The 15782-nt window shown below is 50.0% G+C and overlaps 1 protein-coding gene across 2 annotated transcripts in view; it reads left to right on the forward strand.

Moving 5' to 3' along the window:
- Window positions 1-15782, forward strand: part of TNFRSF13B (TNF receptor superfamily member 13B) — a 68027-nt gene that overhangs the window by 35295 nt on the left and 16950 nt on the right. For both annotated transcript variants that reach the window (XM_079797398.1, XM_079797397.1), the window contains exons 2-3: window positions 7863-7998; window positions 9021-9266. In XM_079797398.1, coding sequence (XP_079653524.1) covers window positions 7890-7998; window positions 9021-9266 — 355 coding nt within the window. In that variant the 5' untranslated portion in view covers window positions 7863-7889. The remainder of the gene's footprint in view (window positions 1-7862; window positions 7999-9020; window positions 9267-15782) is intronic.

Genomic DNA, 15782 nt, shown 5'->3' on the forward strand with positions numbered 1-15782 from the left:
TGGGGGGGGGGGGGGGGGTCCTCAGCCTGGCCTGCACCCTCTCCCAGTCCAGGAGCCCTCGGGGGATGTCTGACTGGCTTCTGGCTTACAGCACTCTGCCTGTGGGATCGGGCTGAAACTGGCTCTCTGACATCCCCCAAGGGGTCCCGGATTGCAAGAGGGCTCAGGCCAGGCCGAGGGATCCCACTGGTGCACAGGGCTGGGAGGGATGTGGGAGGTTGGCCAGCTGGTGAGGGACTGTGGGGGGGGGGGGGGGCGGTGGGCCTCCAGGGCATGTCCAGCTTGTCTCGCTCAGTCCCGATCAGCCAGACCCCAGCAGCAAGCTAACCTACCGGTCAGAGTGTCTGCCCCCTGCTGGTCAGTGCACGTCATAGCAACTGGTCGATGGGTCAACTGCCCCCTGGCGGTCAATGCATGTCATAGCAAGCGGTTGAGCGGCCTTAGCATATTACGCTTTGATTAGTTGAACGGCTGACCAGTCAACCAGACACTTAGCATATTAGGCTTTTATTATATAGGATTTACTTTTTACTCTCAAGTCTCTCCTTCCATCTGTGTCATTTCTAGATTTCTATCTTTGATATCACTAATTCTTTCCTCCATCTGATTAGCTCTGTTTCCTAAGCTTGCAAATTTATTTTTTATTTCTTTTATTGAATTCTTCAGCTCCAGAATTTTTATCTGGTTCCTTTTTAAGGTCTCAGTCTCTTTGGTAAAGTACTCCTTTTGTTCATTGTTTTATTTCTGAGCTCATTAAACTGCCTGTGTTTTCTTGTATCTTGTTGACTATTTTCAGAACTGCAATCCTGAATTCTCTGTCAATTAAATCACATATTTGCATGTCTTTAAGTTTATTTTTTTGGAGATATTTAATTTTCTTTCTGATCTGCCTTGTCACCTTGGTCTTCATGGTATTTGATGGATTCTTTCTCTACCTAGGCATTTATAGGAATAAAATCTGCTTTTTTTTTTTTTTAAAGAGTGGATTTAAAAAATGTGGTACTTCTCTCTTTAGTAGTTTGATAAGAAGGGGTCTTTATATTGTTTTCCAGTAGGGACACTGAAACACACGTGTTTTAGTTTCTCTCCCACTGTTCTGGCCTCCTGGATCTCTGCAGGGCAGTGAGAAATGCCTTGTGTTCCCTGGGGAGGTGAGCATATTCTCTGTAACCAGGGCACCTCCACCTCAGGGTACCACTCCCATGGGGAAACGTGTGGTTACGGAGTTCAGAGCCCATGAAAGCCCAGCATTGTCCCCTGCAACTGGATGCTGCCAGCAGTGTGGCCCTGTGGAGGGGTCCCGGGTGCACACCCTGGCTCGGCCATGACGGCAGAGGCTGGCCTGTGCGTCTTTGGCTTTTCTCTCCTCCCAGGGATGGTGACTGCCCACCTTCCCTGACTCACCGCTGCATCTCCACCCTGTCCCTGGGACTTGCCACCGTGTGTGCCTGCACGCAGGCGGGGTGCTGCTGTCTCTCCAGCGCCCAGGGCGGCAGATCGCGTGCTGTCTCCCAGGCTCACTGCTGCAGCTTCTTCCAGGGCTGCGCAGCCTCGGAGGGCGAGGAGGGGGCCTAGCTCTGTGGCCTTGTTTACCTGCCTGTACAGGCAGCCACTAGACAACCACCACCACACCTCTGTGCCCTATTTCTGCCGCAGTCATGGGGTTCAGCTGCAGCGTGCTGACCACTCAGGCTCCCCCTCCCTCTCTGCTCTCCAGGGCTTCAGGGAGTGCACGCTGCACCCGCTTCCTTCCTTCTCCCTGAACCTGCAGCGAGCTCCTGGCTGCATTCCTGTCACCTGCCTGTGCTCTGCTCCCCCACCCCGTTCGCTCTGACTTATCCACCTTCAGATGTTTCTATGTGCGGATCTCTCAGACGTGTTTTGTGTCAAGCAGGAAATCCTTTGTTGAATTAGAGATATTCAACTTGTAACTTCGAGAGGAGAGACCAGGGAAACCTCTCACACCACCATGCTTTTTTTTTTCTTTTTAATCCTCACCTGAGGATATTTTTCCATTGATTTTTAGAGAGAGTGGAAGAAAGAGGGAAAGACAGAGAGAAATATTGATGTGAGAGAAACACATTGATTGGTTGCCTCCTGCACACGTCCTGACCAGGGCCCGGGCCACGGAGGAGCCTGCAACTGAGGTACATGCCATTGACCGGAATATAAACCAGGTCCCTTCAGTCGCAGGCCCGATCCACTGAGCCACACCGGCTGGGGCACCACCCTGCTTCTGACATCACCATTACTGCCCTTCCTTGTATTTCGTTGATTACCTGTCATGCACCATTTTTATTTCCTTTTTCTTTATTTTTCTGTATTTTTTCAAGTTATTTTTTATTGATTACCTTGGGGGGTTATAATTAACAACTTAAACTTATGACAACCTTGTTAGAAAAATACTAACTTAGTTTAAGTGGTTTATAAACACTGTGTCCCTATAGCTCTGCTCCTTCCATTATATTGTTATTACCACAGATTGACTCTATACATTTTATGTCCAGTAGCATAGGTTTACAATCATTGTTTTATGCTTTGGTCCATTAAGTCATATAGAAAAAAAAGAGGAGTTACAAACTACACAGAAAGTACAATAATATTAGCTTTTATATTGATCTATATAGTTACCTTAACCTTTGTTCCTTATTTTTTTTCTTACTTTCATTTCAACATGAAGGGCTCCCTTTAGCATTTCTTATAGGGCAGGTTTAAGGTAGTGAACTCCCTCAACTTTTGGTTATCTGAAAATGTCTTAATTTCTTCTCCATTTTTGAAAACTAGTTTTGCTGCAGGTTTTTTCTTTTAGACTTTAAATATATCATCCCATTGTCTTCTGGTTTCAGTGATTTCTGATGAGAAATCAGCTGTTAATTTTATTAAGAATCCCATGTACATAAGAAGTTGCTGCTTTCACAATTTTCTCTTTCTCTTTGGGTTTTGACAATTTCATTATGGTGTGTCTCATTATGGGTCTCTCAAAAATCTGTGAGTTTAACCTGGTGGGAGTTCATTGAGATTCTTCAGCATGTATATTCAGGACTTTCCTAAGATTTGGGAAGTTTTCAGCCATCTATAATAATAAAAGTGTAATATGCTAATTAGACCGGATGACCTTCCGGACAAAGCAGGGATTGTGAGGAAAGTTTGGGTCCCAGGTGCCTGCCAGCTGCTGGAGAGAAGCCCGGGTCCCGGGTGCCGGAGGGAAGCTGGTGCCAGCAGCCAGGGGAAGGAAGGCTTACTCTTGCACGAATTTCATGTATTGGGCCTCTAGTTATTTCATAAAACGTTGTGCCCCTTTCTCTCCCTTTCTCTTTTTGGAGCTCCTATAAGCATATGGTGGAATGTTTGATGAGGTCCACAAGTTCTTCAAGTTCTGTTCCTTTCTCCTCATTCTTTTTTATTTCTGCCTCTCAGACTACGTAATTTCAATCATTTTATCTTCAACTAGTAGCCCGTTTGCACGAAGATTCGTGCAATAGACCTTCATTCACCTGGCTGCCTGCACCAGTTTTCTTCCGGCACTGGGGACCCAGGCCTTGGCTGTGGCCACCGCCTTCTGCCTTTTTCAGGGTCGGGTCTTGGCCCCGGGCGGTGGCCTTGGGCTCGGCGGCACCCAGCATCCCTGCTACCGATCGCAGGAGCCGACCCCCAGTGGTTTCTTGCGATCGGTGCAGGCTCCCCGCTGGTGCCCAAGGCCGGGAAAGCCTCGGGTGGAGGCTTTCCCGGCCTTGGGCTCCACCACACCCCAACGTCCCTGCAACGGTTTCCTGGTGGGCGTGGTTGGTGGGCGTGGCTGGGTTAGTGGGCGTGGCTTGGGTGTAGCGAAGGTGCGGTCAATTTGCATATTTGTCTATTATAAGGTAAGATCATTCATCATTTGATCCTTTTCCCCACCTGCTTAAATCTGCTTGTTGAACCCCTACAGTGAGTGGTTTTTTTTTCATTTTAGTTGTTGGACTTTTCAATTCTAGAATTCCTGTATGTTTCCATTTGAAAAAGACTTTTTAAAAGAGTAGTTTGAGGTTCTCAGGAAAAAAAAAAATCAATGAAAAGTACAAAAATTCCTATTTATTCCCTACCCCATACACGCACAGCCTCCCGCACTTTCAACATCTTGCACCTTGTGGTACATTGGTTATAACTGATGAACCTAAATTATCACCCACAGTCTATCATTTACACTTGGGTTCACTCTTGGTGTTGTCCATTCTATGGGATTTGAAAAATGTATAGTAGCATGTATCCACCATGATAGTATCATACAGAATAGTTTCATGCTCTATAAAATCCCCTGTGCTCTGCCTTTATTTCTCCCTCCCCCCTCAACCCTTGACTGCCACTGATTTTTCTGCTGTTTCCATAGTTCAGCCTTTTCCAGAATGGCATGTGTCTGCTATCGTACAATAGCTTTTCAGCGTGGTTTCTTTCCATTCGTTCATGCATTAGGCTCCTCCGTGGCTTTTCATGACTTGGTAACTCACTTCCTTTGTGCTGAATGAATCTCCGCGTTTGCTTACCCATCCCCCTACTAAAGGAGATCTTGGTTGCTTACAAGTTTTGGTTCCTTTTATGCAACTTGTATCTCTAAGTTCACATTTTCATTTTGTTCATGCATTATTTTTCTGATTTCCTTTAGTTCTTTGTCCACAGTTTCCTTTAGCTTATTGAACATATTAGTAGCCCATTTGCAGGAAGAATCCTGCAAGCGGCCGCTGCGGCTGCGTGCGCTGCCACTGCCATTTCGGCCGCTGCGCCTGCTCCCGCACGCCGCTGCTGCCCGCCCTGCTCTGCCCTGCTCTGCGCCGCTCCGCCCCGCCCTCCTCTGCCCCGTCCTGCTCCGCCCCGCCCCGCCCGGGCTTTCCCTCTGGCAGCCACCTTGCTTTCCGCTTTTCCTCCCTCTTCCTTCTAAGTTGTCTTCAGTCTTTACTCCTCCCTCCTGCAGCGTATGCAAATTAACCGCCATCTTTGTTGGGTAATTTGCATATTCTCCCTGATTGGCTGGTGGGCGTGGCTTGGGCGTAGCGAAGGTGCGGTCAATTTGCATATTGCTATTTTATTAGGTAGGATTAAAGACAGTTGAGCCCTAGCCGGTTTGGCTCAGTGGATAGAACGCCGGCCTGGGGACTGAAGGGTCCCGGGTTCAATTCCGGTTAGGGCACATGCCTTGGTTGTGGGCTCAGTCCCCGGTGGGGGGCATGCAGGAGGCAGCCGATTGGTGATTCTCTCTCATCATTGATGCTTCTCTCTCTCCCTTCCTCTCTGAAATCAATAAAAATATAAAAAATAAAAAAACAAAAAATAAATAAAAATGAAGACAGTTGATTTAATTTCCAATGTCTATGTTTCCTCAGGGATGGTTTCTGTCAAATTCTTTTTTTTAATTTTTTCTGTGAGTGTGCCATGCTTTCCGGTGTCTGTGTGCTTGCTAAGTTTGTTAGGAACTAGACATTCTGAGTGTTCTGTTGTGGTAACTGGAAATCGGTGCTCCCACTCCTCGCGGTTTGCCAAATGCTGCTTGTTGAGGGCTTGAATCTATTTGTGACTTTTCCAAACTATTTTTGCAAAGCACGTGTTTCTTTTGTGTGACCACCGGCGTTTCTGTTCCTTTATCTCTGCAGTCGGGCGGTGACCTGACAGGAATTATCCTTCAATGTCCATTACTGCTCGGCTCTCAGGGCTCGGTAACCTGCTGTTCTCAGGGAGGTTGAGTCGGTCTTCCCCGCTGGGCTCTCAGACCCGGCTGCGGTCCGGTTCGCTGTCGGTCCGGTTCGCTGTGCCGGACGCCGGTGGCTCTGGAATCTGGAGCGAATACCCCTCGGGTCTGCGTTCTCAGCACGGCCTCCGGCAGCCTGGGGCCCTCGCAATGATTCCATAGCTTTTTAAACCTTTTCGTTCCGTTTTCTGGGGAATTTCTTCAATTACATCTTACAATCCTACCGATGTTTATTCTGAGGATCATGTTTTTAAATGTCTGGTGATTCTTTCCTACGCGTATTCTTCTTTCAAAACAGCACCCACTTTGTCGCGGACGGACGGCCGGGGAAGAGGAGCGTTTTCAGCCCTGACCGCACTGTCCTCAGCAGCGGCTGGTGGGGGGGGAGGGCTATTGCTGCCCTCAGTTGTGTCTGAGGGGACCCTTGGCCTTCTGCCTGGGTGGGCAGGGGCCGCTCCCTGCCGGGGAGTGAGAATCCGAGGCCATGAATGTCTCCCCAGGATGGCCCGGCTTGGCCTCCCGCCGCCGCTCTCAGACGTGCTGAGGCTCCAGCTCCAGAAACCTCCGGGTCTGGGCTCAGAACAGCGTCCTTCCTCCCGGCCTCACAGGAGGGGGGGTCGCAGCGCGTGTCCCAGTCGCTGTGTTTCTTACCAACGGCCCCGGAGCCACAGGCTGTGCCACTGGCCGCTCAGACGGACCCGGCGAACAGAAAGTGCTTCCTGTAATGGAGAGGCGAGAGCATGAGACAGTTTGAGAGAGACCACATTCACATAACTGTATCATAATACACTTACAATTGTTCTATTTCATTATTAGTTATTGTTGTTCATCTCTCACTGGGCCTAATTTATAAGTTACACACTCGTCACAGGTGTGCGTGTGTAGGGAAACAGTATACATGGGGTTTGGTACTTCCTGGAGTTTCCGGCATCCACTGAGGGTCTTGGAATGTGCCCCCCACGGGAAAAGGGGGCCCTCTGCATACACAGGATCAGCTTATGAGCGGCACACTTTTATGTTACACATAACGTTGCGTGTGTCCTTAACTCGGTCAGAAGGAAAAGGAGGGGAGCTGTCGTTGACTGAGTGCTTGCCGTGGCTGCTCTCTGCACGTGCTCCTTCAGTGAGAACCCGGCTGGTTCCTCGGCACCAGCAGCGGGACAATCAGACGGAGCCCTGCCGCTGCTGCTCAGGTAGCGGGGAGACCATCGAACGAGCACCCTCCGGAAGGGAAGTGACAAGGGCAGACCCCTGCAGAGGGGCGTCCCCTGGAGGAGAGTCAGAAAGGCTCCTGGGCGGAGGAGGAAGGACCGCCCAGGGGCAGGCAAGGCCAGCGCATGTGTGGATCAGCATGTGCAAGGATCCTGTGGAGGCCCTGGCCAGCGGTGCTCAGTGGTCAGTGTGAGCCCTAATCCCGTGGCACAGGAGGTCGTGGGTTCAATTCCCAGTCCAGGGCACGTTCCTGGGTTGCAAGTTCGATCCCTGGGCCCCATCAGGGCACGTGCGGGAGGCAACCAATCAATGTGTCTCTCTCACATCAATGTTTCTCTCTCTCTCTCTCTCTCTCCACCTCCCGCCCCTCCCTCCCTTCTCCTCTCTCTAAAAGTCAATGGGAAAGATATCCTCTGGTGTGGGTTAACAACAACAACAAAAGGTCCCGTGGGAGGAAGAGGGAAGCACATTAAACAGGACAGACGCCCTGGCCCTGGCCGGTGGGGCTCAGCTGGTTGGGCATTGTCCTGTGCACTGAAAGGTTGTGGGTTCGATTCCCTGTCAAGGCACATACCTAGATTGTGGGTTCGATCCCTAGTTGGGGCTCATGTGGGAGGCAACCAATCTCTCTCTCTCCCCTCCTTCCTCTTCCCCCTCTTCCTCTCTCCCCTCCTTCCTCTCTCTTAAAAACAATTTAAATTAAAGAGGGCAGAGAGCAGCGTCAAGCAGGGCACAGCCTGATACCCGGGAGGAGGCCCCAGCTGGGCTTTTCACAGACCAGGGAGCTCAGGCCCTGGGGCGAGGGGCTGCCCCCGGCCTGCAGGATGGCAGCTGGGTTGAGCCAGTCTTGTCTGGTTCCCCTTCTGCTCACAGAGCAGAACCTCGGTCCCGACGCCAGCTGGGTGCCAGCTGCCCACACGCTCCCGCCTCTCAGCTCCACAGGCCCTGCGGACGGGTGACCATGGAGCCATGCCCAGAGGAGCGGTACTGGGATCCCCTGCTGAACGGCTGCGTCTCCTGCAGACCCATCTGCAGCCGTCAGGTTCCACGGACCTGCACCGCCTTCTGCAGTGAGTTCTGGGCCTGAGCCGAAGGGTGGCGGGTCCCTCCCTCCCGCAGCAGCCCCTCCGGCCCCACGGCACCGGGTGCCTGAGGGGGTTGGTGGGGGATGTTCATGCGCCACCTCTTCGCCCTCTGTCTGTCCGCTCTGCGCACCGGCCTCGGCAGCTTCCTGGACGTGCTGGGTTCCTTCCTGCCTCTGGCCTTTGCACATGTTGCATCTTCTGCATGAAAAGCCTTTCTCCTTCTTCCCGTGGCTCCTCCTCCCAACCCGGAGGGCTCGGCCCACGGGCAGGGTCTGCTCTGACCGCCCAATAGGAACCGGCTCCCTGTCCCTCTCTGGTCTTCCTTTCCTCTGAACGCTGTCATTATAGAAATGATCAGACACAGAGGCTAACACAGGAAACCACCATCCGCTCTGAAAAGTCTGCCTTTTTATTCCCCAGCCAATTGTTTACTTCCATATTTTAAACCAAACCCAAGAAGTCATATCACTTACCTGGAAATACTAGAGCATGAATCCCTAACATAAAGATAGGGCCTTTAAAATAGAACCTCAGCCCTAGCTGGTATGGCTCAGTGGATAGAGTGTCGGCCTGCGGACTGAAGGGTCCCAGGTTCAATTCCGGTCAAGGGTACATGCCTGGTTGTGGGCTCCATCCCTAGTAGGTGGTGTGCAGGAGGCAGCTGATCAATGATTCTCATCATTGATGTTTCTGTCTCTCTCTTCTCCCTTCCTCTCTGAAATCAATAAAAATATATTAAAAAATAAAATCTGTATATATAAAAGGCTAAGCAACTGTCCGACCAGCTGGTAGGTATGATGTGCACTGACCACCAGGGGACAGACGCTCAACACAGGAGCTGCCGAGCTGTGGTGACTGCAGCTGTGCCTGGTGGAGAAGGACGGGCTGCCATGAATTGCTTTGGGGAAGTCAGAGTGTGATGTTTTTACCTTTGATGCCCTGTGAGGCCCGACCCACAGGCCCCACAGGTCCCGCCACCTGGTGGCACCACCGTTTCTGTCGCCCAGAGTCGCTGAGCTGCCGCGAGGAGCAGGGCCGGTACTACGACCAGCTCCTGCGGGGCTGCGTCAGCTGCGCCCCCATCTGCGGACACCACCCCGCACCCTGCGGGCTCTTCTGTGAGCGCGTCCTCCGGAGCCGCGGCGCCCTCCGCCCAGCGCCCAGGAGGCAGAGGCCCGGGCAGGCCGAGACCAGAGCAGACCCCGGGGCCAGGTACCAGGGGTCCGAGCACAGAGGCCTGGAGGCAGGTCCAGGTAAGCCGCCCGCGTGGGTCCGGAGTGAAGGGAGGCCAGGCTCTGGGCTGACGAAGCGGGAGGCCCAGGTCCAGGCAGATGGATAGAGGCCATGGCAGGATGAGGAAGAGAAAGCACAGAGCACCCAGAAGTCCACAGGCAGGAAGGACGCAGGAGAGGGAAAGCCCTGAGCTCTGGAGCCTTGTCTCACCTCAAACAAAGGCGGGGGCACGCCGCCGCACCGCCCCGGGCCCAGCAGGGCCGGCCTCATGCAGAGCCCCCGTCGTGCAGCAGGCACATGACGCAGGCACATGACGCAGGGTGTGACTGACTGTTCCCCGGCTGCACACGTGGCGTCTCCCCCCTCCCCCTTGTCACCGGCCCCCTCTCCCTCCCGGCCCGCAGCCATCAACGTGTTCTCTTACTACGAGTTTGTTTTTGTTTCCTTTGTCCATTTGTTTTGCTTTCAGAGCCCACATCCAGGGAAACCACGCAGCACTTGTTTTGACGTTTCACTGAGCACCACACTAGGCCGCCCCTGGGGCTGCAGGCGGCAGGTTCCCTGCTCCCCGGCTCAGGGGCTCAGGGCTCAGGGGGTGCATTTCTGCCGGCACCACGCCGCCTCCGCTCCCCGCCGCCGCTGGGCTGCTTCCCTGTCGCTGTTGCAAACAGCGCTGCCCGGAACCGGGGTGCACGGATGTTTCCACATTGCTGTGCTGGGTTTCTTGGGACAAATACCAGAAGTGGAAGTGCTGGGTCAGAGGTGGTTTATTTTTCATTTTTTAAAATAAATTCCATGCTGCTTTTCATAGTGGCTGCACCAGTTTACAATCCCACCAACACTGCGTGAGGGTGCCCTCTTCTCCCCATTTTTCACCAGCACTTGTTTGTTGATTTATTGATGATAACCATTCTGAGAGATAGTCCTATCTCACTGTGGTTTTAATTTGCATTTCCCTGGTAATTAGCCATGTTGGGCATTTCATATGGCTATTGGCCATCTATATGGCCTCTTAGGGTAAGGTGACCAGACGTCTGCTTTGGGGGACAGTCCCGATTTTTAACAATTTGCCCCGCGTCCCGTGGCATTTTAAAAAAGTCCCGATTTTTGGAAAGAATGCACGACAAGCTAGGGAACGGCGGGAGAACGGGAAGGGAATATACGGTTTTCGGCGGCCATGTGGCTATTTAGCCAGGATATGAGTTTTATATTATTTTTGTTAATTTTATAATGTTAAACTTTAATAATAACAAATAATTGTTGAGAACTGATTATCGAGAACTGCTTATCAAAGTTCGCATTGTTGATCAGCTGTTAGAATTCGACCACCATTGTTTGGACTTAATGAACAATGGCATTTTTGGGACTGGCAACGACGAAAACATTTTGTAACTGTCTCTCAGACGATACACATCGTACTGCGTGCTAGTAAGCTAGTTAAACAAGTGATGTCATTACAAATCAGCTATTCAGATAATTTAGGTAAGTAATTTATTTATTTATTTCATAAATACATAAATTTTCTTGAATTTAGCAGACAGTACTCGTATTATTTATATTTTATAGTGGCGGCAAATAGTCTAGCGTCGGCCTTGAAAGTGACACGACTCCCGGGTCCGGGTGAGGCCACGCACCCCTGGGTCCGGGTGAGGCTGGGTCCCGGGTCCGGGTGAGGCCGCGCCCCTGGGTCCGAGAGAGGCCACGCACCCCTGGGTCCGGGTGAGGCTGGATCCCGGGACCGGGTGAGGCCGCGCCCCTGGGTCCGGGAGAGGCCACGCGCCCCTGGGTCCAGGTGTAGCTGGATCCCGGGTCCGGGTGAGGCCCTGTGCCCCTGGATCCGGGTGAGGCTGGGTCCCGGGTCCGGTTGAGGCCACGCGCCCCCGGGTCCGGGCGAGGCCATGAGCCCCTGGGTCCGGGAGAGGCCACGTGCCCCTGGGACCGGGTGTAGCTGGATCCCGTGTCCAGGTGAGGCCGTGCGCCCCTGGATCCGGGTGAGGCTGGGTCCCGGGTCCGGGTGACGCCACGCTCCCCGGGGCCTGGGTGATGCTGGGTCCCAGGTCCGGGTGAGGACGCGCGCCCCTGAGTCTGGGCGAGACCAAACCAGAGGGTGTCGGACCTGCATTACCACCATTTGTCCATCATCCAGAGCTGAAAAGTCAGTGCCGACATGTACACATAAGGAACTGTTTGACATTGAAATTGGGTCTCAAAAGAACTGTTGGTCCAGAAAGAAACTTACTACAGACTGATTCATTTGCCTGTCAGCATAACTATTATTGCTCGTCTCACATTCGGTTCTTATAAGTATATTTCTAGTAACACATGATCTCACTCATCTAGGGGAAATAATGAACAACATAGACTGATGAACAAGAACAGACCCAGAAACAAGGAGGCATCAATCGGACTGTCGGGCCTCAGAGGGAGGGTAGAGGAGGGTGGGGGTAGGGGGGAGAGATCAACCAAAGGACTTGTGTGCATGCATACAAGCCTAACCAATGGTTAAGGACAACAGGGGGGTGGGAGCATCCGTGGGGAGGGGTGGGGGATGGGAATGGGGGAATGAGGACAAATATGTGACACCTTAATCAATAAAGAAATTAAAAAATAAATAAATAAATAAATAAATAAATAAAATAAAGAAAGTGACAGGACTTGCATTACGGCAAATTCATGACCTTTTAGACAATGACAGCAATCTACTAAAAAAAATTCACTCAAATGAGAAATATGCCAAAGAATAAAATAATACTATACATAATTTTTTATTTATTATATTCGTAAATTGTACTTATGTTGAAATTTAAAAAAATATATTACAATACTATTTTTGCATTCTATGAAAATTTTTGTTGCTCCATATAGACCAAATTTTTAATCAAGAACACCCCCCTCTCCCCCAGTCAATGGTGCCCCACTTTACCAATGTTAAAATCTGGTCACCTTATCTTAGGAGAAATGTCTATTCAGGTCCTCTGCCCAATTTTTAAAAATCAAATTGTGTGTGTGTGTGTGTGTGTGTGTGTGTGTGTGTGTGTGTGTGTGTGTTAGGTTGTATGAGTTTCTTATATATTTTGGTATTAACTCATCAGACATATCTATCATTGGTTAATGTCTTTTATTCCATTCAGTAGGTTGTCTTTTCATTTTGTTAATGGTTTCCTTTGTGTGCAATACTTTTTAGCTTGATGCAGTCCCATTTGCTTATTTTTGCTTTGTTTCCCTTGCTCAAAAAGACATATCTACGAGTGTACCTCCCACGTCCCGCATGGGGTTCAGGGTTCAGGTTCAGGGTTCGGGCCCTGGAGGAGGCCGCACACAAATGAAAGAGACTAGACAAGAAAATACTAACTTGGGAATTGGGGGTCAGGCAGAAGCCCAAGAGAGGACTCCGCTCTGCTCTGGCCTTGTGATCCCTTTTATGCAGGTTTGGGATCCACCCACAGCCTTAGGCAGGCAATTCCAGTAACAGCTCGATGACAGCCCATCAGCAAGGACTTACATGAGACCAAAAGGTGGAAGTTGCTTCTGCTCCCTTTGTCTCCACCAGACAGTGGGTGCTTGGCTCTGACCCTTGCCAGAGCCTCAAGGTTGACCAGCCTTCCGGGTTCCTTGTCCACCCCTCTCTGCTAGTGAAGGCACTGGGCAGCTTCCCACACATATCCAAAAATACATTACTAAGAGCAATGTCAGAGTGTATGCCTATGTTTTCTTCTAGGCGTTTTATGACGTGGGATCTTACATTTAGATCTTTAATCCATTTTGAGTTTATTCTTGTACTAGGGGCCTGGTGCACGAAATTCGTGCACTGGGGGTCAGGGATCCCTCAGCCCAACCTGCCCCCTCTTACATACTGGGAGCCCTCAGGGGATATTCTACTGACGGCTTAGGCCCGCGCCCCACAGGGAGCGTACCTAACACTCAGTCTGACCTCCCTTTGTGGGAGGCAACCGGGCTGGTCAGGGGAAGGCACCAGCCCCATCACCCCACTGCTGCAGCCACTGTCAGTCACCGCAGCCACCAAGGTGTTTTCATCAACACGGACTCCAGTCCCTTCACCAAGAAAAAATGACAACTTTCTTTAGGCGTTTTCAAGATGTGTCTTTCATAGGATATGGGTTTCTTTATTTATTTTTTATCCTCACCTGAAGGTATGTTTCCATTGACTTTTAGAGAATGTGGAAGAGAAAGGGAAAGACAGAGAGAAACACTTTGATTGGTTGTCTCCTGCATGAGCCCTGATCTGGGCCCCCGCCAGGGAGGAGCCTTCAACCTAGGTACATGCCTTTGATCAGAATCAAACCCAGACCCTGATGTCTGCAGGCCGAGGCTCTATCCACTGAGCCAAACCGGCTAGGGCAGGATATGACATTTCTTAGCCCTCCAGCAGCGGGCCTTCATTTTTTTCTCAAGAAGTGTGGTGGAAAAACCCTAGATCACTTTTTTGGATTCTTATACCCAAGTTACTAAGAATATTACCAGTGGCATACAGGAAGCTTAGCCAATGTGCAGTCAGAAAAGGTGTTTCCTCTATAGTTCACACCAATAGAGGGCTGGGCCCTGCCCAGGCCTAAAGCCTCTGGCTGAAGCTTTAGGCCTGGGAAGGGGACCTCCAGATCCCTCTGATCACCAGCTCAGCCCCTGCCCAGGCCTGCCTAGGCCGAATCAATCACAGGGAGTCCGCTCCTGCCCAGGCCGAAAGCAGACCCCCAGCTCCCTGCCCAGGTGATCAATCGCAGGGGGTCTGCTGGTGTACCAGGCCAAAGAAACCCCCAGCTCCCTGCAATCGATGGCAGGGGGTCCGCTCTTGCACCGGAGGCTTTTGGCCTGGTGCCAGAGCGGACACCCAGCTCCCCGCCTCCGATGGCAGGGGTCAGCTCTGGGCGCCTATGTATGCAAATTACCTGCCATCTTGGTCAGGTTTATTTGCATACTCGCTCTGATTGGATGGTGGGCATGGTTTGGATGGTGGGCGGGGCTTAGGCATAGCGAAGGTGCGGTCAATTTGCATATTACTGTTTTATTAGGTAGGATATGGTGTAAGAAAGTGTTTCCCTTTCATTCTTTTGTGTGTATCTCTTCAGTTTATTGAAGAGACTACCTTTACCCATTGTATATTCTCACCTCCTTTGTCAGAGATTAATTGACAATATAGGTGTGGTTTATATCTGGGCTCTCCATCCTGTTCCATTGATCTGTGTGTCTGTTTTTATGCCAGTACCATGCTGTTTTGATTATTGCAGCTTTGTAGTATAGTTTGATATCAGGTAGCATGATAGTTCAAACTCATTTCTTGTTTCTCAATATTGATTTGGGTATTCAGGGTCTTTTGTGGTTCCATATAAATTTTAGGATTATTTGTTCTAGTTCTGTGAAATATTTTGATAGGGATTGCACTGAATCTATACATTGCTTGGGTAGTATGCACATTTTAATGATGTTAATCCATGAGCACAGTATAAGCTTCCATTTACTTGTATATTCAATTTATTTTTTCAATGTCTGATAGTTTTCTGAGTATAGGTCTTTTACCATATTGATTAAATTTATTTCTAGGTATTTTATTCTTTTCAATGCAATTGTAAATGGGATTGTTTTCTTAATTTCCCTTTCTGGTAGTTTGTTATTAGTGTATAAAAATGCAATTGGCCCAGCCGGTGTGACTCAGTGATCGAGTGTCAACCTATGAACCAGGAGGTCATGGTTCAGTTCCAGTCAGGACACATGCCTGGGTTATGGGCTTGATTCCCCAGGAGGGGACGTGCAGAAGGCAGCCAATCAATGATTCTCTCTTGTCATTGATGCTTCTATCTCTCTCCCTCTCCCTTCCTCTCTGAAATCAATTTTTTTTAAATTTTAATGCAACTGATTGCCCTAGCCAGTTTGCTAAGTGGTTAGAGCCTCGGCCCATGGATGAAGGGTCAAGAGTTTTAAAAAATGCAACTGATTCCTGGATATTAATTTGTATCCTGCTCCTTCACTAAACTTGTTTGTCAGTTCTAATGGTCTTTGTTGTTGTAGTTAATCCTCACCTGAAGACATTTCTCCATTGACTTTCAGAGAGAATGGAAGGGAGTGGGAAAACAGAGAAACATTGATATGAGAGAGACATCCATTGGTTGCCTCCCATGTGCGCCCTGACCAGAGCTAGGGATGGAGCCTGCAACCGAGTTACCTGACCTTGACTAGAATCAAACCCGGGACCCTTCAGTTCGCAGGCTGATGCTCTATCCACTGAGCCAAACCGACTAAGGCAGTTCTAATAGTCTTTTAAGTGGAATCTTTAGGGTTCTCTATATAGTGTATCATGTCATCTGCAACTAATGACAGTTTTCCAATTCAGATGCCTTCTGTTTCTTTTTCTTTCTTTTTTTTTAAATAGATCCTTTTATTTATTTAAAATATATTTTATTGATTTTTTTAGCGAGGAAGGGAGAGGGACCGAGAGCTAGAAACATCGATCAGCTGCCTCCTGCACACCCCCTACTGGGGATGTGCCCGAAACCACAGTACATGCCTTTGACTGGAATCGAACC

Source organism: Cnephaeus nilssonii (assembly GCF_951640355.1).
Source record: "Cnephaeus nilssonii genome assembly, chromosome: 19".
Lineage (NCBI taxonomy): Eukaryota > Metazoa > Chordata > Mammalia > Chiroptera > Vespertilionidae > Cnephaeus > Cnephaeus nilssonii.